Source organism: Propithecus coquereli, unplaced genomic scaffold (genome assembly GCF_000956105.1).
Source record: "Propithecus coquereli isolate 6110/MARCELLA unplaced genomic scaffold, Pcoq_1.0 Scaffold241, whole genome shotgun sequence".
Classification (NCBI taxonomy): Eukaryota; Metazoa; Chordata; class Mammalia; order Primates; family Indriidae; genus Propithecus; species Propithecus coquereli.
In genome coordinates, this window is record NW_012147964.1 from 1,128,930 (window position 1) to 1,151,672 (window position 22,743).

At 52.9% G+C, this 22,743-nt stretch overlaps 1 protein-coding gene across 8 annotated transcripts in view; it reads left to right on the forward strand.

Annotated features, from left to right (window-relative positions):
* The first annotated feature begins 3,814 nt into the window (after positions 1-3,814).
* RANBP3 (RAN binding protein 3) overlaps positions 3,815-22,743 on the forward strand; it is a 55,443-nt gene continuing 36,514 nt past the window's right edge. For 4 of the 8 annotated variants that reach the window (XM_012646263.1, XM_012646264.1, XM_012646265.1 and 1 more), the window contains exons 1-2: positions 3,831-3,979; positions 21,925-21,980. In XM_012646263.1, coding sequence (XP_012501717.1) covers positions 3,958-3,979; positions 21,925-21,980 — 78 coding nt within the window. In that variant the 5' untranslated portion in view covers positions 3,831-3,957. Of the gene's footprint in view, positions 3,980-21,924; positions 21,981-22,743 lie in introns of all 8 variants that reach the window. The other 4 variants (XM_012646268.1, XM_012646269.1, XM_012646267.1 and 1 more) reach the window with 3 other exon arrangements.

Below are 22,743 nucleotides of genomic sequence, written 5' to 3' on the forward strand. Positions count from 1 at the left end.
CTCCTTTCCTCCACCTCTCCTTTTGGTCACTCTGCTCTAGCCACACGGAGCTCCTCACTGTCCCTCCGGCATACCAAGCTTGTTCCTGCCTCAGGACCCTTGCACTTGCTGTTGTGGCTAGAATGCTTCTCCTGCAGATCTACTAAAATGTCACCTCTTCACAGGGCACTTCCTGACAAACCACTCTAAAGTAGCCCCCTTTCTGTCCCTGTGTCTCAATACACTGTTTTCTTTGTAGCACTTGTCAGTATCTCATTAGTCTCCCCATAAAAGGATGCAAAGTTCCATGAAGGCAGGCTCTGTCTTGTTGTTCCTGGGAACCCAATGTGTAGAATGGTACCTGATGCATGGCAGGTGTAGGAGCTATACACTGCTGCGTAACAAATATCCCCAAAACATAGTAATGACTTCTATCAGCAACTATCATTTATATTTCATGGTTTCTGTGGGTGAGGAATGGGAAGGGCTAGGTTGGGTGGTTTTTTCTCAGGGCTCAGGGTCTCTCATCCAAGGATAGTCAATGGCTGCAGCAGGAAGTTGGGGGTTGGCTGGGCATCTCTTGCTCAGGACCGTGCTGTCAGCTTCCTCAAAGCACGACAGCCTCAGAGCAGCTGGACTGCTCACCTGATGGCCAAAAGCTTTCAGAGCTATTGTTCCAGCAAAACAGGGGGAAGTTGCATTGCTGCTTTATAGCTGCCTTATAACCCAGCCTTGCAAGTTACACAACGTCATTTCCACCATACTCTATTGATGAACAAGCCCACCGCCCACATTGAAGGGAAGGAAACAGAGCCCTCCCCTCTTGATGGAAAGAGAGTCAAAGAATTTGGGCCTAAATTTTAAAGCCACCACAGTAGATAATCAACAAGTATTTGTTCAAATGGTTGTTGACTAAGTTAATTTGTTAGAGGACACCAAATAGAGAAAGCAAAGGAAGGCCTGAGGAGCACAGGGCTGGCAGCCATCGACACTAAGAATTGTGAAACCAGTGGAAATTCAGTTGGCTCATTAGGCTGATAGGTTTTGTATCTTTTGGTGTCCCTTGAAAAGCCACGACTGGATTATATTTAGCAAGTGATGACATGTTGCTGGGAGTTTCCCAAAGTCTGGGAAGAATGTGGTGTAGGACATGACTTTAGGCGACCTGTAGACATGGCATTAAATGACACCAAATCACACAGATTATAGTTAGCCCGTTTTCAATTCTCTTTCACTCCTTCTCATTATGTTACGTACAAAGTTTCCGTTGGGTGATAATATGCCTATAATGACCCTCTAATACTTTGCTAATCTCCCTTTACATCAAAGAAAAAAGCAAGCTTGGGCTTAGCACCGTGGAAGGCAACAGTAACTACTAAGAATTTAAAAACATTGTTTTGTTTCCATGTTTACTTTTACAAGGATCTATTCACAGCTTAGTGGTTTCCTATTTTAAGCAGTGATATAAAATATCTATTTAATGTAAACTTAAACCAAAAGAAAAGCATGAAGTTCATTAAAAGTCAGAGGGTTCAGAGAGATGGCAAAGTCTGAGATGACCCACCCACAGAAAGTTTGAATATAATGAAACTAACAAGCAGGAAGGAGAAGACCAGAGTTCTACACACTGCAGGTGACCAGGTGGATTGACATTCTAGCTATTCCTAGAGAATTTCTAACTCAAAATCTGTGCCGGCCGGGCGCAGTGGCTCACGCCTGTAATCCTAGCACTCTGGGAGGCCGAGGCGGGCGGATTGTTTGAGTTCAGGAGTTCGAGACCAACCTGAGCAAGAGCGAGACCCCGTCTGTACCAAAAAAATAGAAAGAAATTAGCTGTATGACTAAAAATATATATAGAAAAAATTAGCCGGGCATGGTGGCGCATGCCTGTAGTCCCAGCTACTTGAGAGGCTGAGGCAGGAGGATCGCTTGAGCCCAGGAGTTTGAGGTTGCTGTGAGCTAGGCTGATGTCATGGCACTCTAGCCCGGGCAACAGAGTGAGACTCTGTCTCAAAAAAAAAAAAAAAGGTCTGTGCCTTATGCCTGTAGCCTGCTGGCAAAATATCGAGTATTGAGGATATATTTAATGGTATTCAATATAGCCCATCCCCCAATAAACTACATGTGCACATATACATTGATTCATACTAACATACACATTCTCCGCCAGAGAAGCAGTTGTTAAACATTTGCCATACCCCTCTGGTTGCACAGAGAAGTATAGGATAACCATGTAAATACATGTGTCCTAGATTAGGGGTTGGCAAACTTTTTCTGGAAAGACACAAATAGTAAATACTTTTTTTGGCCACACAGTCTCTGTTAAATGGACTCAGTTCTGCTGTTACAGCTCCAAAGTGGCCATAGACAACATATGAGTAAGTGTGGCTGATTTCAAATAAAACTTTATATATGGACACTGAAATTTAAATTTCATACAATTTTCATGTCAGAAGATACTATTCCTCTTTTGATATCTTTTCCCCAGCCAGTTAAAAAAAAAGAAAAAAACACTCTCAGCTCATAGACCAGATTTGGGCCACAGGTTATAGGACTTGCTCCACCCCCTTCTAGAAGGGGCAGGGCTGGGACTCAAACCTACATAAGGTCTGGAATACAAAGTCCCAAGCAGAGGGATCAACATGTGCAAAGATCCTGAGGCTGGAGTGAGTTTGCTGGGCTCCAGGGACAGAAAGACCCGCGTGGCTGAGTTGCAATGAGCAGGGGGAACACAGTATTGCTTAAGAGCCATGTACAGTGGGCTTAGGACGCCTGAATAAGAGGTTTGGAATTTATTCCAAGTTCAGCTTCCCTTTGGGAGCATCGAGGATGGATGTGCCCTTGATATTTATATTTTTGGTTTGTAGTTTAAAAAGATTCCTCGTCCTGCTGCTGCGTACAGTATGGAGCCTGGAGCTCAGTAAGAATGAAATGGAGGATGGCAGAGAGGAGGCTGTTCAGTCGTCCAGGAGAGATGAGGATAATGTGGCCTAGGGTGGTTGGTGACAACCAAGCTGGTACGAACAGGTGGATACGGACTATATTTTGTAAGTGAGGCCAAGCCCACATGATTTGCTGAGGGATTTGTAGCAGGGGAGTAGAGAATGACTCCAGGAGGTTCACTATCCTCCCATAAGCCTTGTGAGGTCAATGGTCCCATTCTACAGATGGAGAACCTTGAGGCCCAGCGCGATGATAGGGGCGTTGGGGGTCTGGTGGTGCCGGGGTTCCCACTGTTGTGGCTCAAAGAGGTCAAGTCCCTTGCGCCGCGTCCCCCCCCCCCCCCCCCAGCACCTGCGTCCGAAGCCGCGCCCCCTCCTCACACCTGGCCGCCCCACCCCCACCCAGGCCCGTGCTCTTCAACCTCCGAGCTTTGCTTCCCCGTCCCCCACGCAACCACCCCGCGCCCTCCCGCCACCTCCATGCGCGCCCTCAGATAAGCGTTTGCCGACGGCGCTGGCTCCTGGGGCAGGGAAACTGAGGCATGAGGTAACAGGCTTCCTGCCTGCACGTGTGAAAAGCCCCCGCGGCCCCAGGGATCGACCTGGAGGAAGGCCTCGGCTCGATGGCTCACTCTGCCACCCCTGGGGACCCCCCGGAAAACAAGCGGGAAATCGGGGGCGTCAAGACCAGGCTCCAGCCGAACCGCCACACAGAAGCCTCAACCCGGCTGCAGCGCCTGCTACGTGCGTGCTGCCAGTGCGCACGCGCCCTGCCCTGCCCAGCCCACGCCCCCTCTGTCGGCGGGAAAAAAAAGGCGGAGGGCGGTTAGTGCGCAGGCGCGTGCTCAAAGCGCGGCCCGGCCCGGCCGGGAAGGCCATCGGCAACCCGACTCCTCGCGGGGCTCAGCGCGCATGCGCGAAGCTGTCCGCCTCGCACGGCGTCGGCTTGTTAAGTGCGCACGCGCGGGAGTTTCTGGCAGAAAGCAGGCGAGCCCGGGCCGGCGCGGGGCCTTGTGGGAGGGCTCAAGGAAGTAAAATGGCGGACCTGGCGAACGAAGGTAGGGGAGGCGCCGTCGGGGGCCGGCTGGCGGCCGGGGAACGGGCGGCGGGGTATTCAGGGGCCACAGGCCTGAGGGGGGAGCTCCGCGGAGTTCGGGGGTCCCGTCCGCTCCGGGGTAGCGCTCCAGCGGGCCCCGCAGCCGCCCCCCATTGCGTCCCCTCAGGCCAGGCTCACCGGCCCCGACCCATCACTCGGCGGCAGCCCCGGCCCTTGCCACGGTCCGGCCAGAGGAGCCGGGAGGCCGCTGGGGTCGCAGCGTCGAGGCCTTTCCGCTTCGCAGGTCAGACCCCAGGCTGAAGGGGACGGGAGACGCGGTCTCACAGCCCGGGCCTCGGATGTAAATACACCTTGGGGCCTGGTGGTGGGCCCGAGCGCGCCACGCTCCCTCCCCAGCGCCCTCGACCTCGGGGACCCGGCATCTCCCCTCTTCCGGCCCGGCTGCCCATCCTCTAATCCCGTGAGGTCCTCATCCTCCGCGGGCCGGCCCCACGCCGAGGACAGAGGAAGCCCAGGCGGTTTTCACCCATTCTCTGCCCCGAACTCAGCCCCCTGTCCTCCCAGATCCTTCGGGGCGCCTTGTCTCCCCTGATTCAGGCCCAGCCACAGCATCTGGGCCGAGAAAGCTCTAGCTGCTTTTTGCCCCCCCCCTTTTTTTTTTTGGCTGCCCTTCCAGAGAGAGACCGGGTGATTTCCTTCTCGGTGGAGCGCTGACATCCCACTTGAGTGTTTTTTGACAAGGTTACACTTCTGAATCCCGCAGAGCACTCCGTAAGGCTGATGTCCGGTTGCAACGACAGTCGTGTTGCTATCGCTGTAGCTTCAGGACTTCCGAGGCCTGTTTTTAACCCCCTCCTTTTCCCAGCGCACAGCTGTAAGCAGGCTCTCTACCTGTCTGGCCTGCCTCCCGCTACCGTGCTGCCTGTTACTGGAGGGTGTCTGGAGGTTTCCCTACCGAATGGCACTAATGAATGAATGAGGATAGTAAGTGCTCAGCCTTGTGGAGCATTTGGGATGATCCCAGGTACCTTTCAACGTCTTGGCACACTGTTATCTCCAGCAGTACTCCTCACAAAAGCTCTGTGAGGCATAGATACTGTTCGCCCCATTCTCTTGGTGAGGAAACTGAGTTAGAGTGAGTAAGCTGCTTACCCAAGGCAGGACACACAGCTTGTAAAGAACAGAGATGTGAACCAAGGTGATCTGGCTTGAGAGCCCCCCATTCTTGGCTATTTTAAGCTGCGCCTCTTTTATAAGGTAAAGGAGCCCATGCCAGGTTGAGGCATTCCATCTCGTGAGGTCCAGTGAAAGGCAGGAAGGGCACTGTACAAATGGCAATCAACATGACAGACTTGGTATAGTTACATCTTGAGCCCATATAGTTTCTTGAACTCAAGACTCGCATGTGCAGCATCATATTTAACGTCTCCACGTGGATGTGTCAGGCACATGTAACAGCACGTCCAAAACAAAATTCTTACCCTCCCCCACCACCAAAACCTGCGCATCTCAGTCTTTCTCCCACTGTGGTAAACAGCAAGTCCATTCTTTGAATTGCTCAGGCCCAAAACCTTGAAGTCACCCCGACTCCCTTCTGTCTCTCATACTCCGCAGTAAATTCTACCACTTTTACCCTAACGGCGTTTCCAGAGGGTGACCACTTTTCACCACCACTTGGGCCCCCCTTTCCACCCCCCTTACCCATCTGAAAACTTCTCAACCCAGAAGCCAGAGTGAACCCCTGACTCCCCCCTGTCCTGTCTCTCTACTCTGTCCCTCACTTGCTCTGCTCTAACCCCCCCTTGGCACTCTCAGTTTTCCTTGAATGGTCCATACACTTCTTCCTTTTAGCCTTTTTTTCCTGCTGGTTCCTCTGACTGAAACCATTTTCCCCCAGATAATAGCTTGTTCGTTCTTACTTATATGTTATTTTATTACTGGAAACTTCTCTGGCCACCATCTTAAGTCATACCCACATTCCTTATTCCCTTTACCCTGCTTGTCACTACCCAAGCACACTAGATTTCACTTGTTTGTTTGACTGCCCCTCCACTAGGATATAAGCTCCGTAAGGGCAGGGATTTTTATCTGTCGTGATCACTGATGGGTCCCCTGCATCTAGAACAGTGCCTGGCACAGAGCAGAAATCCAGGAAACACTAGCTGAGTGAATGAATTCATCAGTGAAGACCCTGTTGTGAGGAACACATTTGAGCACACAGGGGAAATTATGCATTGCAGTTTTCCAGGGGACACTGTTTCTAGCATATGCTGGGCACATGAGCTGTCCATTGTAAATGGCATAGTTGAACTGAAAAGTGTCAGAGAAATGGAGTGTTTTGTACTTCAAATTTTTCCCTAATAAGTGCCACCCTCACCTAGCATTTTGCTTCTGACAATCTTAGTGGATCTTTGTGCCTCAGATATCCCTGCCATCCTCTAATCAGTGGCTCTGTGTTTCTTGACTCCATTTCTGGTTTGGCTTTCAGTCTGCTAGGGTGTTTAATTTCTTATTCACTATGTAAAGGGGGACTTCCTCGCCTATACATTTTGAAGCTTTAGGGACTGCCACATAGACATGCTTTTTCTCTTGCTGTGTAAACTCCAGTCAGATGTCTTCTTGGCTTCTGCCTTCCCAGAGTGGGATCCTCAGTTGCTCCATGCTCACAGCTCCTCCTCCATTCGCTGTCTGTCTTCTCTGGGCCAGTCCCACCTCTGTGTCCGTCTGAGCAGTGGCCGTCCCGATACCGCCTGGTGGGGCATCAGTATCACCTGGGGAGCTTTCTGAAAACCACAGATACTCAGTGCCCACGCCTTGCAGATTCTGTGAGGTGCTGCTTGGGTCCTGGGCGTCTGAACAGTTAGCAGCGCAGACAACTCTGACATGCAGCCAGAGTTGAGACCCACTGGTTTGAGTAGTACAGGTTAGGTGTGCCGCACTCATGCACAAGGACATGTTTTCAGTTGTGTATCCAGTACAGCATCCTGTTGCCATGGCTCTTGTTGCCATGGTGATCCACTCATGGATGGTGACAGCAACTCCCATGGCCCTTTGTTGGTAGTCCTGTTAAAGTCTGTTAAAGTCCATTTGGACCTCTCTCCTGGGAGAGTGTGTGTGCGTGTCTCACACTGTCCGGGGATAGTCTCCCCTGCTCAGCATTTCACTGTTGATACCTCCCAAACTCATTAATCATCCTGTCTCTAGAGTTGTTCTGCTTTATAGACTGACATCATGATTTGAAGGTGGAGTTTGTCCCTGGGAACAGTAAAGAAGAATGGGGAGAAGGTGCGCAAAGAATTTTTGGACTATAGGACATCCCCGGAGTCTAGATCCCAGCATTAGAAGATATCATATAAATTCCTTTCTGGCCTGTGGACATACATGGTGGAAACACGGGAAACGGCATGAAGCAGGGTTCTCAGCTTTGGCACAGTTGACATTTTGAGCTGGATAATTCTCCATCCTATGCATTGTAGGATGTTTGGCGAAGAAAGAGTCTAAATAGTGCAGGTGGCCCTGCCCCACTTGGAGATGGCCCTGAACTGAGCCTGTCATGGGAGACCAGCAGGTGCTGGGCTTTCCTTCCTCCTGAGTTCGGTCCTGCCTGTCCCTGAGTGATCACCCAGCCCAGGGTTTCTCCACCTCAGCACTGTAGACCTTGGGGGCCAGATAATTCCCTGCAATGGGGGACTGCCCCACATTGTAGGGATTTGATCAGTCTCCCTGGCCTCTACCCTCACTAGATGCCAATAATGCAACCTTTCTAGCCCCACCCTCCAGTCATGACAACTGAAATGTCTCCAGACATTGCCAATGGCCCCTGGGGGCAGAATTACCTCCAATTGAGAACCACTAATCTAAAAGCCTGACGGAGTGTGAGGTAGAGAGATTTTCAAGAGTGGTTTGTCTTTTCTCAGTTTGGACCTTACTGTTGATTTAAAAACCTAACCCCCGAGACGATGAGACGCAACTGAATTTTTATTGATTCACTAGAACTCAGTTGGACTCCTCATTTCATGCGATTCTCACTGTCCCCTTCCCCTGCCCTAAACTTTGTTTTTAGGATAAGGAAGAAATAGCTGTTTGAACATTTTCATGAATTTATGATAAAAATTACCCCTGGGATTTGTCTTGAGATCTGAACGTATCTTTCACCTTGCCTGTGCCTCCTGTGTCTGTGGCCGAGGGAGCCTGGGGGTAGCGGAGGGGCGACGTGATGAGAGTCTCTATACACTTTGAAGAAAGTTTAAGTTTTGCCCAGGATGCTGTGTAGACACAGAAGGGCTTATAGTTCTGCAAAGCGTTTCAACCGCGTCTTCAGCCTGCCTCAGTTAGCTGGGAAATGGAATCTTCCCAGCAGTCGAGTTGCCCTTGTGCATTCGCTGGGCGTTAGGGTCTGTCAGGACCTGGTGTGTGCGCTACTCTGAGGTCGTTGGAGTGAGTGGAGGTGACTGGAATTGGGTGAGGTTAGAGTGGGTCAGCTTAGACTGCCATCTGGGGGAGGCACAGTGTTTGGGGGTGGGGAAGGGGGCATTTTAGGTACGGGTTGAATTCCAGCCTCGTGAGTGAGGTCAGACCTATTCTGTTGAGAGAGTAGGCGAGGGTGTAGTGGGAGATGGGGGACGTTTGGGGAGGGGTGGGATGCCCTTCGGGGATGTGAGAGGAGAGCAGCATTCATGAAAACAGCGAGAGACAGGCCAGAACTGCAGAGGTGGCTGGTATTGGCTTGGCCCAGCCTTGGTAGCTCTCCATGGTACTTTGAAGCAATCGCAAGGCACAGGGATTTGCATCGTTATCTGTTCAGGACCTAGTGGTGGCTGCAGGGCAGCAAGGTTTCTTTGTTTTGTTTTAGGAGGAGTTGTGGTCCAGGTGAAGTACTGTAGTGACTCCATAGAGAAAGATAGGGCATGGAACCTCTCAGATAAACCCCCTGTCCCCCTGCCCCCCAGCATGTCTACAGGGGAGTCTTGTCACTAACGCTGTGGCACAGCACTCAGTGTGACTCTCAGCCCCGGTTGCACTTCACGCTTGTTGAAGGAGGTTGATGAGGAAAATAAAAGCTACTGCCTGGGCTGCACCATTGGAGATGATTCCAGGAGTTCTAGGGTGTCTGTAGTTTTTCAAAGCTCCACAGATGTTTCGAGACTGGAAGCCAGAGTTGAAAACCACAGGCAGAAGTCACAAACTTGCCTGAGGTGCAAGCAGACATTAATGTTGCCCGTTTAGGTTTTTGTTTGTTTTTAGTTAGGAGCCAACACTTAAAAATTCTGAGATTTCAAGGCGGGGAGAAATCCAGATTTCTGATTTCTCTTGGAAAACAGCAACCACCCTTGGCCTGCGTGCTCTTGCCCAGTAACGATTCCCCTGGGCTGAGGAGCGGCTGCCGTCCTTGAGACAGACTGCGCACCCTCCTGGACACCAGTGTCTCCAGGGTGTTGCTTAGGGCCTAGCCCACTTCCTTCTCTCCTGGGGCTTGCGTGACCTTGGTCGGCATTTGGGTTTCAGTCCGGTCATACAGCCTCTTAGACTGGACAGTCTCTGCACTCAGTGCTCTTTAGCATAGTACCTCAGCGTAAAACTCCTCGTGGTCTGTGGTTAGTTCAGGATTCAGTGTCCTTGGAGTGCTGGTACTCAGAGTAGCACGTGGCAGTGGTCCTCAAAGATGGTCCAGGACCCGTGAGACTCCCCAAGACCTTTTCAAGAGGACTACAAGTTCAAAACTTTTTATAATAATACAGGGACAGTATTTGCCTTTTTTATTCTCATTCTCTCATTAACGGACAGTGGAGTTTTATTCCCAGGCCTTGTATGATGTGTGATCTAGCAATAGGGGAACTACAGACGCAGGTGAGAGAGTTCAGGCCAGGTGTGGTGATGCACACCTGTAGTCCCAGCTACCCAGGAGGCCAAGGCTGGAGGATCACTGGAGCCCAGGAGTTCGAGGCCAACCTGGGCAACATAGCAGCCAGCAACTCCATCTCTTAAAAAAAAGAAAGAGAGGAAAAAGAAAATCCAGTTATATTCTCTTAAGCCCCAGACATTAAAGAGATTTATCAAGATGTAAAATAATACCCTCTTCTGATATTTTTGTTTTGGAAAAGTTATTTTTCATAAAAATATGTTATTTAGGTAAACCTTCCCTGAGTTTATTATTATCTTAAATTAATAAATATTTTGACATTTCCTTAGGTTTGATCTCTAGTAAGTATCAGTAGCTATAACCCACATTTATAAAAGCTCTTGGGGACCCTCGGTCAGTGACGAGTGTGGAGGGGGCTTGAGAGCGGCAAGTTTGAGAACCACTGGCGAGTGCTAGCGGAGCCCCCGCGCACAGGACCCGCGTGGGCCTGTGGCGACAGCGGTTGTGGGTTTCTCCGTCGCCTCTCCAGCCTCCAGGGAACTGTGAGCCAGAGCGGCTGCAGTTGGCACCTGTGGCACAGTTGGAAGCACCTGGATTGCCTGTCCTTGGATCACGTCCTACCTCTGCCACTTACTTGCCCAGAACCTCGGGCACGTTGCTTGTCCTCAGTCCCTGCATCTGTGACATGGTAAATTAGCAAGTCTGAGGGTTGTCTGTGACAGAAGAGTGTGTGTCGGGTAATTGACCCACCGGCATGTGGGGCTAGCCGTCGGTTACTACTAGCTGTGCTTCTTCTGATTGGATGCCTAGGCGGAGAACAGGCTCCTTGTGAGTCACAGCAGGGTTTCTCCACCTCGGCATTATCGATACTGGGGCTCGTGGGGCATCGTGGGCATTGTAGGATGTAGGATTTAGCAGCATCTGTGGCCTCCCCCCACGTGATGCCAGTAGCACCCAGCCAGCCCACCCACTCCCAGTCATGACAAGGAAAAATGTCAGACATTGCCCAGTGTCCTCTTAGGGGCAGAATCGCCCCCAGTTGAGAACCATGGGGTTAAGGGATTTTTGTCGACAACCAAGAGACTTGCCATTCCGTAATTACCTGGGCTAATGAAGTCCTAGGGTGCTGCACACATCTAAATCTACACACTGGCTGGGCACGGTGGCTCACACCTGTGATCCTAGCACACTGGGAGGCCAAGGATGGAGGATCACTTGAGGTCAGGAGTTCTAGACCAGCCTGAGCAACATAGCAAGACCTTGTATCTGCAAAAAAAAGAAAAATTATCTGGGTGCAGTGGCACGTACCTTGTAGTCACAGCTACTCGGGAGGCTGAGGCAGGAGGATCTCTGGAGCCCAGGAGTGTGAGGTTGCAGTGAGCGATGATGACACCACTGCAAAGTCCACACTGAGTGAGGAGGGAGAGAAGAAGTGAATTGCTTAAGCTGGTTTGTGCCATCTGATCCATCGGGAGTTTATTTTGGTGTATAATAGAAGTTCAGTATCTAACTTAGTTTTTTTCCCAAGTAATGAATGCAAGGTTTTTTAACCTCAGCACTGTTCACATTTGGGGTCGGATCATTCTTGGTGGAGGCGATTGTCCTGTGCATCATAGGATGTTGGTCAGGATCCCAGGTCTCTGTCCGCTAGGTGCCAGGAGCAGTGCCCCGCCCCCCATCATGACAACCAAAAATGTCTCCAGACGTTGGCCACTGTCTCCATTGGGGTGAATTACTCTTGTGTGAGACCCACTGGGTTACAGGATTAAATAAATAACCAGGATTAAATAAATTCCTATCCAGGAATAAATTATTTGCTATTTAGAGCTTAGGGCTCATCCTCCCAACCTTCCTTTTCCTTCATGGCCTTTGGCAGCTAAGCAGGCATCGTGGACTTCGTTTCCCCAGGACCAGTATTTTCCTTGACCTTCAGCACCGTCTCAGGTCCAAGGTGAGGACCTGGCAGAATGTCAGAGCTGGGAACAACTTTTAGAGACGCTCCAGGTCCGGGCTGCTCCATTTCACAGGGTCTGAAGCCCAAGGCCATGTAAGCAGAGGGCTGGCTGGGGCCAGCGTGCCTGTCTGTAGCCACTGAGTCTGGGAGCCCACACTCGTCCTTTCCAGTGGGTCAGCAGCATCCAGTTCATGGGCACTTGTCCTCCTGAGAACTGACCCACGTAGTTGACTACATTCGCTCTTGCTATTTATGGTGTCCAGAGAGAAGTAGGAAGTCATAGAGACAGTAGTAGTTACTCCACGCACATGTTTAGAAGGCAGCCTTTGCATTTTGCAGTAAGTTTAAAATGCCTTTGCTAAATTAAACTCCCCCAGGTTTGCCACACAGACTTTTGGGAACTTGTTTACCCAGAGTAAATCCCCACGTTGCATCTGTGAGAGCAGAGCATGAGTGTGAGGGGGTGAGGGTGAGAAAACGGGCTGCCCTTTGCTCAGAGGGGAAAGGATGTTTTTGCAGCATTCACTGTGGTGGCCGCTGGGTCCTGAGAGCCCAGAGTGTGGGTTGGAACCTTTACGCTGGATAAATCCAGACTCCTCTGCACGGCCTCTGGGCCCTACCCTGCTCTCTCCACCCTCCTCCCTGTCACATGGGCCTCCAGGCTCCGTCTGTACTTAGGCCCTTTGTACTGGGGTGGGGGGGGCGGCCGCCTTCACCTGGGGACCCCCCACCTTCACCTGGCTCATCCCTTCTCCTCAGGTCTCAGCTTCAGAGAAGCTGTCCCCAGCCACTCACCCTGCCACCATCCTGCTTTTTTCTCTAGAGCGCCTCTCTCCAGAATTGTCCAGTTGTCCGCATGCAGCCAGGTGTTTGTCTTCTCTCTTCTCCCACTAGGGAGCTGTGGCCTTGTCTGCCTCCCCATCCCTGTCTCCGGTACGGAGCTCGGTGCCTGGCACAGAACAGGGTCTCGGTAAATCCTGCTGACGAGGGCAAGGTGTGACCTCACCGCAGTGTTTCTTTCAGCCTCAGGAGGGCTCAGGGGTTCTGAGCAGCAGAGCGCTTGCGTTCAGTGTCCTGGGTGTCCAGGCAGCTCTTGGATCTAATTGTTCCGCTCCTTGGCAGGGGCCAAACTGTAAGGCGTTCACCAGTCAGTGTTGGGGGCCTGGCGGCTGGCGGCTGTCCTTGAATCCAAGGCGCTCGCTTTAAGGTGGCATCCATGTGTTTGCTTTGCAGTCCTCTGAGTGTAATAACGATACCAATGCCAGCATGGAATGCGTGGTATGCGCCAGCCACGTCCCCACGCGCTGCGTGTGCGCCATTTCATGTGCTCTTTCCTGAGACTGCTGGGGCGAAACACCATCCCTGCCGTACAAAGGAGGACCTTGTGCAGGGAGGCGAGTTCCTTCACTCGCCCGGGATCCCGACCGCAGGTGGCTGAGGCAGGTGTGAACACACACAAAGACCCGAGCCCACGCTCCCCAGTGTCATCAGTCTTGCTCTGCTGCCTCAGCAGAAGTCTGTAGCTCGTGGATTTCCTTCCCACGAGCCTCCCTTTAGACAGGGGATTTCCGTCCTCTCTACTGGAACTTTCTCCCAAGCTTCAGCCACTTTTTACAGCACCTCAGCTGCGCTGATGTCTCGCCACCTAGTGGGAGAACAGAAAAGTGCCACCAAAGCTGGATCACTGAACTTCTCCCAACAATTTCAGGCAACGTTGCTGACTCTGTGCGATTAAGTTTATGGATTTTCTATTGGGTTCAAGGCACAAAGGTGCCTGCAGTGCAAGTTCTGCCCCCAGGGGCTTCGGTGAGTGTAGAAATAGAGAAGGCAGGTATGGTTCGGCCCTCGCGGTGGTCCAGCAGGACGTGAGGATGTGGTGGGGCTGTGGCTGTGATAAATGAGCCTAGGTCTGTAAATCACCTACCGTGGCGTCTAGTAAAGGCCGTTCAGCCAGTGCTCGGAGCTCCTGCTGTTGTCAGAAGCATAGGTGTCTGGCAGTAAGATTAGAGTCTTGGAGACTGGCTGGGATTTCAGTGGGCAAAGGAAACGGCAAGGTGAAGAGCATTCCAGAAAGAAGTGTAGAAAGTGTAGGATGTCGTCTCTAAACACTGCGCCCCCGTAATCTCTGTGTGCATGGTTGAGAGTTGCCAGAGGAGAAATATATATGAGTACTGAGGAAAGAGTTGAGTTACCCGGGGGCCACCGCCCTGCATTAGCTGGGCCTGTGCACCCCGACCGTGCTGCTCACCGAGAGTGAGAGAGGCATCGCCTAGCAACAGCAGGTGTGAGATGAGCTGCATTCTTCGCCGAAGAACTAGTCAGGGGCTAGAGCTGACACATCAGTGACGGATCTACCTTTCTGTGGCGGCACAGAACTGTTTATAATAATTCCTGAAAAAGTGAATGACTGGAAGGGTTGAGATAGTGTCGCCAGATTAAAGCAGTTGCCACATATTAATAGACTGTCATTTGTGTTGGCAAGATGCTTTCCATATTTTTTTCACAGATAAGAAGATTAAGACATATCAGCCCAGGATTAAAGCTAATTTTACACAAGTACCTCGCTGACAGTTTGGTCAAGAATTCTAAGTGGCTTTCCAGATGGGGGCAGTTTCCTGGCAGGTGTTGGAATCATCAGTCAGGAGGGGAATAAACAGAAAAGGCCGAGATATTCCAGATTCTCTTCTGTATATGTTTTCCTGGGGCTGCATCGTTTCTTCTGTTTATTATAGGTTTAACAGGAGATCCTCCAAGACAGAGGCTGGAGGCAGCCATGGGAGAGGGTGCCAAGGCTTACCACGGGGCAGGCTGCCCTTGGTACCGTGTCTGTTACTCTCTCCGCAGCAGCAAAGAAAGAAAGTTCATGTGGAAGGGGAGAGAGGCGAGTGTGTGTGTGTGTGTGTGTGTGTGCGTGTGCGTGTGTGTGTGTGTTTAGCTTAGATTCTGAATGTGTTAGGCAAAGCATTCCACGGTGAGACATTTGACAGACAAAGACAGAACGCAACTTGTTTCACCACCAAGTGTGCACCTTGGAATGCGTCTTTGATTCTTTTCTTGACGGTCGTAAAGGATTTCAGTCTCTGCAAGGGCCTGCCGTTGGAGCAACTGCACACGGTATTCTTGAGGCAGGCGGTCACGTGACCTGCGAGAGGCCTCGCGCTGACCCCAGAGCTTGTCGCGAGGCCCCTAGTTTAGTTTGTGCTTGTCTAGAACGTTAACTGGCAGCTGCTTTATTCCTGACGGTGCCATGGTACTCGGGAGCACGGGCTTCCGAGTCTGGCCCCCCGGGTGGGAGACCCTGGCCTACCTTGGACAAGTCACTGGACCCGAGTCTCTGTGTCCTTTCCTGTAAAATAAGGACATTGATGTAACCAACCTCCTAAGGTGGTTGTGCAGATTCAGTGAGGACGATGCAGGTAAAACCTGGCACGTAAAGAAGTGCTTGGTGAAACCATCCTGAGTTTGGGGAGCCCCATGCAGGTGTCTCTCCTGTGTGTAACATGGCGGGCCGGGAGACGTCTACAGACACGCTTCTACGACCCCTGTTACCCAGGAGGACTGGGAAACACGCTCTTTTGCCCCAGGCCACCTCTGGGCTTCAAGCCAGCTCCTTCCCTTGCTTGCAGTGGGCAGCAGGGTCCCACCCCCTTTCCTCATGTCTGGGCAGCTCCCGCCACCCACCGTATCCCAACGGGCTCTCCTTCCTCCTTAGACAGGCTACGGAGCTAGACATTCTACTGTTGCTCTCCTTCCCTGCTGCCTCTGAAATAGACACATAAGCCATTTTGTGTAAAGGTTTTGCCTCCAGTCACTCTCCTGGTAGAAAAGACACAGATAAAAACCTTTGCATCTTGGTCCCTGGGGACGTTCTTGTTGCGGTGGTGCCAGGAAGCCCACTGTTGAAATTCGCTCAAGTGTCAAGCTGTTTAAAACTATGCTGCTTTTGACCCTCCGTACCATACTGTTTGGGGGGGCAGTTTCTGGGCCCTCTCCCTAGGCAAAGATGTCGTACACCAAGTTGCAGAGATGACTCTGGGCGAGGATTTGTGGACTTCCCACACGCGCAGCCCAGCCGCGGATCAGCCGTGGACCTGTTCTGTTTCCCTGGGTCCAGGGTCGGTGGTTTTTGCTTTAGAGGAGGGGTCCACCTCCTTGAGACCCCCCATTCCCAGAGACCTACAGCTCCCTGCAGGGAGAAGAGTCTGTGGCCCCTCGGGTCAGGAGGGATCCTGTGTCCTTCCAGGGCAAGAGACCACCTTCCACCAGGACCCTCCCCCCTTCTTTGCAGTGGTCTTTGGCTCATTTCCTTGAAAAAGGTATTTCAGGAACTGCCTGAGTTTGCCTTCCAGGAACCTCTCCGCTGGCCATGCAGGTGTGAGTGTGCAGGCCTCGGGCCCAGGGCAGGGTGGCGGTGCACCCACTTTGCTCCTGTTTTCAGTTTGTCCTCAAGGTGTGTCCAAGCGCTGGCACAGCACCAGGCTAACTACGGGCACCGCCTGACCTCCCAATTCTCCAATACTCCTCACTCTCGATGTCGCGTTCCTCTTACTCCCGGTCGCCTGGCCAAATGCTGCTTGTCCTTCCACTCAGCACCTCTTCCAAGAAGCCTTCCCTGGTTTCACTCCTTTTCTGCGGCCTTACTGGGTTAGGAGCCCCAGTTCTACCCTCCCAGGGCCTCCTCTGCCTTGTAATGTTCAGTTAAAGTCTGATGCCAGCTCCTGGCAGGCAGGGGATGCATCTGTGTCACCGCCACGTCCCCACAGGCTGATGTGGTGCCTGGTGCACAGCGGGTGCTCGGATGTGCAGAGTTGCTGAAAGTTGTAGTAGCTGCTGCATGAATATTGATGGAATCCGTGAATCCCACGAGCAGCTGGGGGGCGTGGGAAAAAGCACCCTGAAAGCCACGGCCACAGGAGGATGACGCGCAGGGCAGAGGGTCCCCAGCAGCTGGCAGAGGCTTGAAAGGAGAGCAGAGCTGGCCCAGCTTTCCGTGCCCAGGCCTGCTGGATTCTTAGCAATGGCCAGGACACGAGCCCTGTCCTGGGTATCACAGCTGGTCTGTCCCACTTTGCATCTGGGCCTGCAGTTCGGTGGAAGGGAGCAGGGGTCGAGAGGGGAGCTGCACTGGGGGCCGAGATGCCAGCCAGCTCACCCCCCTTGCTGTTCTCCTGGGGGCTTGGAGCAGACAGGGGGCTCTCCCTGGCCTAGGTCTGTGATCGTCGCATGGATCCGCATTGCACTCAAGCTGGGTGCCATCTGCGCACAGGAGCTGGGGAGGGCACAGGAGGAGGCTGCTGGTTGCGGTGTTCAATGAGACCATAGCCACATGGACTTGGCATGCAGTGCCCTGGAGAGCCCAGATGAGGCCAGAGAGGAAGCACCGCACGCGACCCAGTCAGTGGAGCCCGCACCACCCACAGACAGGGTCGTTGTTTGAGGTGACCTGTGGGGCCAAGCAGGAGAGGCTCTGAATCCCACCCACGTCACACACCAGTGTTGGCCACAGTCGTCCGTGAAACGTCGTTCTTAGGCCCTGTCACAGGGTTCCTGGAAAGGTGGCTTCCCTGGTCAGAGAATATCGGAAACATTTGGTCAAACAGGTCTTTTCTGTTGGTCTCCTGAACTCTCACAGTGCTGCTGTGTCTAGCCAGTCTCCAGGCAGACTGCTTTTGTACATACTAAGTTGATCAGGGAGCATTTTACTGGACCGTTTTACAAAAAACCACTTGTGTGACAGAATCTGGATCGAATAGTCTGCATTTGATCAGTATTTCAATATTTTGGGTCTTCATGGTGGTCTGCGTCTCTAGAAATCTCCAGTGGTGGTTTTCCCCTGACCTGCGGAAGAGAAGCTGGGCTGAGAATTAAAGCAGGTCATAGAAGCCTCGCTGCTTCTGGTCCCTGTGCGCTCCCCACACTTGGGTTTCACGTAGCGGCTTACGCGCTGACGTAACCAACAGCAGCCTGGTGATGAAGGGTGGTTGCAGAAACAGTCTGTGTCCACGGCTGCCCGTATGGGGCCATCCTTTGTGCAATGGGGCATCGGTACCAGTTTGCAGTTGACAGGCGTTAGGGCCTCCCAGAGCTGAGCAGAATGCAGAGTGTGTACCTGTGATGCTTTGTGTTTGGGGCGGAGAGGTGACGAAAGTTCATTTCTGTGCTTTCCTAGTGCAGTGGCTGGGTTAGTCGAACACCAAGCCTGCCGCCAGCAGGGGTCCTGCCGCAGTCGTCTCCCGCTGCTGTATCCTGTTGGTCCTGTTCCTCTGGGGAGCCCTGACTGTGCCTCACCAGGGCCTAGTCTTTGTGGCGTGCTGCATTTCATTCCTTCCGTGACTGCCGGCTGAGTGCCGGTTACGTGTGAAGTTGTGTTTGGCATGGAAGACACAGAAGACAGGCCCCACTCCTGTAGAGCTCCAGTCCTAGGTGCCGTCAGTGGACCAATAAACCCCTGTAGGAGCGCCAGGGCTCCGCAGTGCCAGGCTGCCACGTGCAACCCCCGTCGCATGTTTTCCCAGTAGGTCTTCTGCCCTCAGCCTCCTGGTCTCTGCTTTTCCCATGGTGCCCAGCACAGAACAGGCTTAGTGAACATTTATGTGCATGCACAGCAGCTGGTGTTCTGTGTGTGAACAAGTAGAGAAGGAGTTTAATTCAAACACTGATTGGATGGTGTCTACACAGCATGCGCCGTGTAACCTGCTGGGGGCGGAGCTGTTTGGATGCTGTGGCTGTGGCTGTGGTCTCGGCCTCCCTAGCAGGCAGCCTGGGGGGTGGGGGGTGGTCAGGGCAGGTGTGCAGGGCAGGCTGGGAGCTTCCTGCAGGAGGTGAGGTCTGCGCAGGGGCAAGTGCTGGCCACGCAGAAGAAGGTGAGCGTGTGTTCTAGGCAGAGAGACTAAACCAAGCAGGAGTCCAGGAGTGCGTCATAAACATGGGGCATGCAGGGGACAACAGGCTCTTCACCACTGTGGTCAGGTGGAAGGCGGAGCGAGAGTGGCCAGGGCGTGACCCGTCCAGAGGAGCTCGGGCCCTCATCTGTGGAAGGACATTGCAGTTTAGAGTGTGCGTTTCACACCCGTGATTCTGGCTGCTCTGTGGAGGCCAGATTTAAGAGGCTGAGAGTAGAGGCCAAGAAAGAAGGTCTGAGCGGTGTCAGGGTGGGGAGCAGGAGACGGGAGGTATTAGGGAGGGTCTGATTGGACGTCACCCCAGCTTTCCTGTTCTCTGGGTTCTGCTTTCAGAGCTCAACCCCTGTGTCCCCTTCCGCAGCCTCCCTCTGTTTCTGGCTGAGCAGCGAGCCCAGGTGCAGTACAGAGATGTTCCTTCATCAGAGGGGCCCTCTCCTGGCCTGTGCCCTGGACCCCGCCGTGTGTCCCGAAAGCTCTGGGCCTTCACATGACAGGTGGCCCAGGCTTCCCGGAGTTGCCCACATGGCCAAGGTCACTTCTGGGCAACGTGAGGATTAGCCAACACGGTTCTCCAGCAGAAAGCTCTTCTGCTCCCACCCCAATGACCCTCTCTCCGTTCCAGCCCCTCCTCGCTAACCTGGCACTGTGCCCTTGCCTTGCGTTCGTCCCTTCGTCAGGTATTTGTCGAGTCCCTGCAGCACGCCAAGATGCCAAGTACTGTTCTTGGGCCACGGGATGCCAAGGAGGGCAGAACAGAGTCTCTGACTCAGGGAGTCTGTAACTCGGCAGGGGAGACAGACTATAAACCGTAAATACGCAGCGGACAGGTGGCGATGTTGCTGGGAAGAAAAGCAAGCGTGTTAGCTTCACTCTGAGGCTAGTCCAGGGTTTCTTCTCCACAGTGCCGAGGACAGCGTGTGTTCAATTAAGTCTGCAGTGGCCACACCGTGCCTCTCTCCGGCTGGAGTCTGTTTGTGACAAGGGGCAGAAACGTAGCTCAAACTGGCATTGCTGGCTTCAGTGACAAGTCTGGGTGCAGGCTAGCTTTGGGCCAAGCTTGACTGAGGGCCTCCACCAGCGTCACCAGAATTTGCTCTTCCGTCTCTGGCTCTGCTTCCCTCTGGGTTGGCTCTGGTCCAGGGCCGCTTGTGACACGTGGCTGCTGGCAGCCCCAGGGTCATCTCCCACCAGCTCAGCAGCCCCAGCAGGAAGAGAGCGCCCCTTCCCCAGGGCTCCAACAAAAGGCCTCCATCACATGCTGCTGTGTCCCCTGGGGCCAGGCCTACAATACTCTCCTCATCGGGCTGGAGCCAGGGCTGAGACTGGCTCCCTCTGAACCCCGTGGGGGTGTTGCAGGGGTGGTTCCCTAAAGAAGACGGGGCTGGGCAGTGCCGCGATGGCCAAAACCCTAGCAGCTTCCTGTGCATCTCGGCACCTTGCAGCCGGTGGGGAGTCGAACGCAGAAGGGGGGCTGGGACCTGGTTTGTAGGGTACAGGGGCAGCGCCACAAGGCCTCTAGGATCCCCCGGCAGACATGGTGTGGACAAGCTGCTGCTCTGTCCCCAGAGTCCCTGCAGTGTTCCTTTGGCATCATTTATTGTCCAGCATAGGCACGTTCATTCGAGCTTGTCGAGTAGCAGCTACATGCTGTGCCAGGGAGATGGCTGCGTACGGAGGCCTGGAAGGCTGGTTGGAGACCCCTTTGCCCCCACCTGCTCTTTTGCAGGCCTTGGATCTTGTGTATGTCAGTGTTATTCACCCTGTATTTGCCGCTGCTGTGTGCGGTGAATTGGACCCAGGTGCAGCAAGGCTTCAGGGAGCAGGGTAGAGGGATTGTCAGCATCCGTGGGCTGCCTGCCTGCGGACTGTTGCCCCAAGCTCAAGACAGTGTCTGTCCTACTTCTGCAGGAGTGGGATGGTGTTGGTTTGGTCATCCTGGTGCCATCCCTTTCCACTTTCAATTGCCGCCCACCCCGTCTCCCCACATCCATCCTCTCTCCCCCTTCCCCAAACTGTTCTCTTTTTCAGCCTGAACAGACACCTGCTTCCCAGCACCTTCTACAGCATTCTTCCAGATCCTCAGTGTGGCCACCCCCTGCCCTCTCCCTTCCGTCTCTCCCCGCTGAGACCCTAGCACAGCCCCCTCTTCCCCGGGACCTTGCCCACACACTGGAGCAGACCAGCCAGGCCAGAGCCCAGACGGATGCCCTCATGGTAATGCTGTGCCAGGGCGTGACCGGGGGCCCCATGAGAGCAGGGCCGTGCCCGAGTCCCGCTCGCCACAGAGGCCCCAGTGCACGGCACGCAGCAGGCGCCCCCGGATTCGAGCTCCTCTTGCTTGAATGGGGAAGGAGGCCCCAGGAGCACCCAGGCCTGAGGCCGTGAGGCAGGTGTTGTCTTGGCCTCCCCTGTGGGGTCAAGGCAGTCCTCATCTGCATGTCCCCTCATCTGCAGCCAATGGGTCTTCCTAGCTGGCTGCCACTCACGCCAGGGCAAGTGCAAAGGGCTGTAGATTTGGCTGCCCCTGGGTAGGAGACAAATGGTGTTTCACGGGAACTACAGGCTGCATTGCTCTTGTCCCATCAAGTGACAGAGCATCCCAAAGTGTTTCTTCTTTCAACAGCAGCTGTTCAAGATGGACTCTCAGACTGGCAGCAACTCCGTGACTTCTCGCTGCTTAACAGTGCTCACTGGAGATCAGGTTGAATGCTCGGCCTGCATGGCCTGGGCTGGCTCTCCAAAGAGCACACGTAGCGTGCCCAGCTGGTACAGACCGGTCGTTCTTGGGCCTGCAAATTAAAAAAATAAAAACTAAATTAGTCTCCTGCATTGGAAATTTAGGAGGTTCCACATAAAAATCTGGCATCTGTACGCCACATTCCCGCAGGGCCGCAGTTGTTGGCACCACATAGTGCCTGGCACACTCCCCACCACACTCCCACTCTGGTGTACAAGCCTGCTCTCGGCGAGTCTCGAAAGCTCTTTATTGAGTAAATAATGTGCATACAGAAAAGGGCATTGCCATGCCATCGAGCATTGCAGTTTCACAGACCGAACACACCCACACGTCCACGCGTTCGTGTCAAGAAGCTGCTCTAAGGGATATGATGTTCTTTGGAGTTGCTAGCTTTATATATATATATATATTTAACTTATTACAAACCAATGTAGCTTTGTTTACTGTATGAATATAGTGTTGGGGGGAAAAAAACCAATTTTTCTTTTTGCAGAAAAGCCTGCCATTGCTCCTCCCGTCTTTGTGTTTCAGAAGGATAAAGGACAAAAGGTAAGGGGCTGGTACATTCTCTCTTCACGTCATTGCTCTGATTTCTTCTCTCCCACGGAGTCCTCATTCAGGTCACATCGCCATGGCTGCGTCTGCCCACAGGTGGGGACACCTAAGTGGGGGCGTTAAGACTTCACACTGAGCTTGGAGGGGAGAGGCCCAGTGGCTTTAGGTTACCATGGAGACAGGTTAAGCTGGATCTGTTGCAGAAAGGGTGGAGAGAGTGTGCGGCTTGTTCAGATTGTTCAAACAGTGGTAGCGGGCTTCTCCCAAATTCTTAATGATTTGCTTTGGAGATGCAGCTGTCCACTAGGAAAGCCAGCAGCAGAAGAACAGAGAAGGGGGAAGTAGGTGGGGAGGGGAGGAGGGAAGTGGGGAAGAGAGGATGGAAAGAGGAATGGTAGTTAAGGGGTAAACAGGACCTTTAAATATATAGGGGCATTTTTTTGGGCCCTAACTAACTTGGCATGAATGCATTTAGAATTATTGCTAGTTTGCTTGCTTTGTGTGTTTATCATCCATTGTCAGGAGGTTGCTTCCCACCCCTGGGATTTGGGGTGTTTCAATTGCACCATTGTTGGAAACACCTTGCCTGGTTGATAGTAGTCTGTCAAAGGTCTGACTGGTGTGGCAGTAGGTAGGGTTCTGTGATGAGACAGCCATAGAGGTTGCTTACCTTGGAGCCATCGGTTTGCGTCCCTCCCTGACAGATGAGTGTGGAAGGTCAGAGTTGTGTCACAAGTTAGTTGGTGCCCTGTGGCCA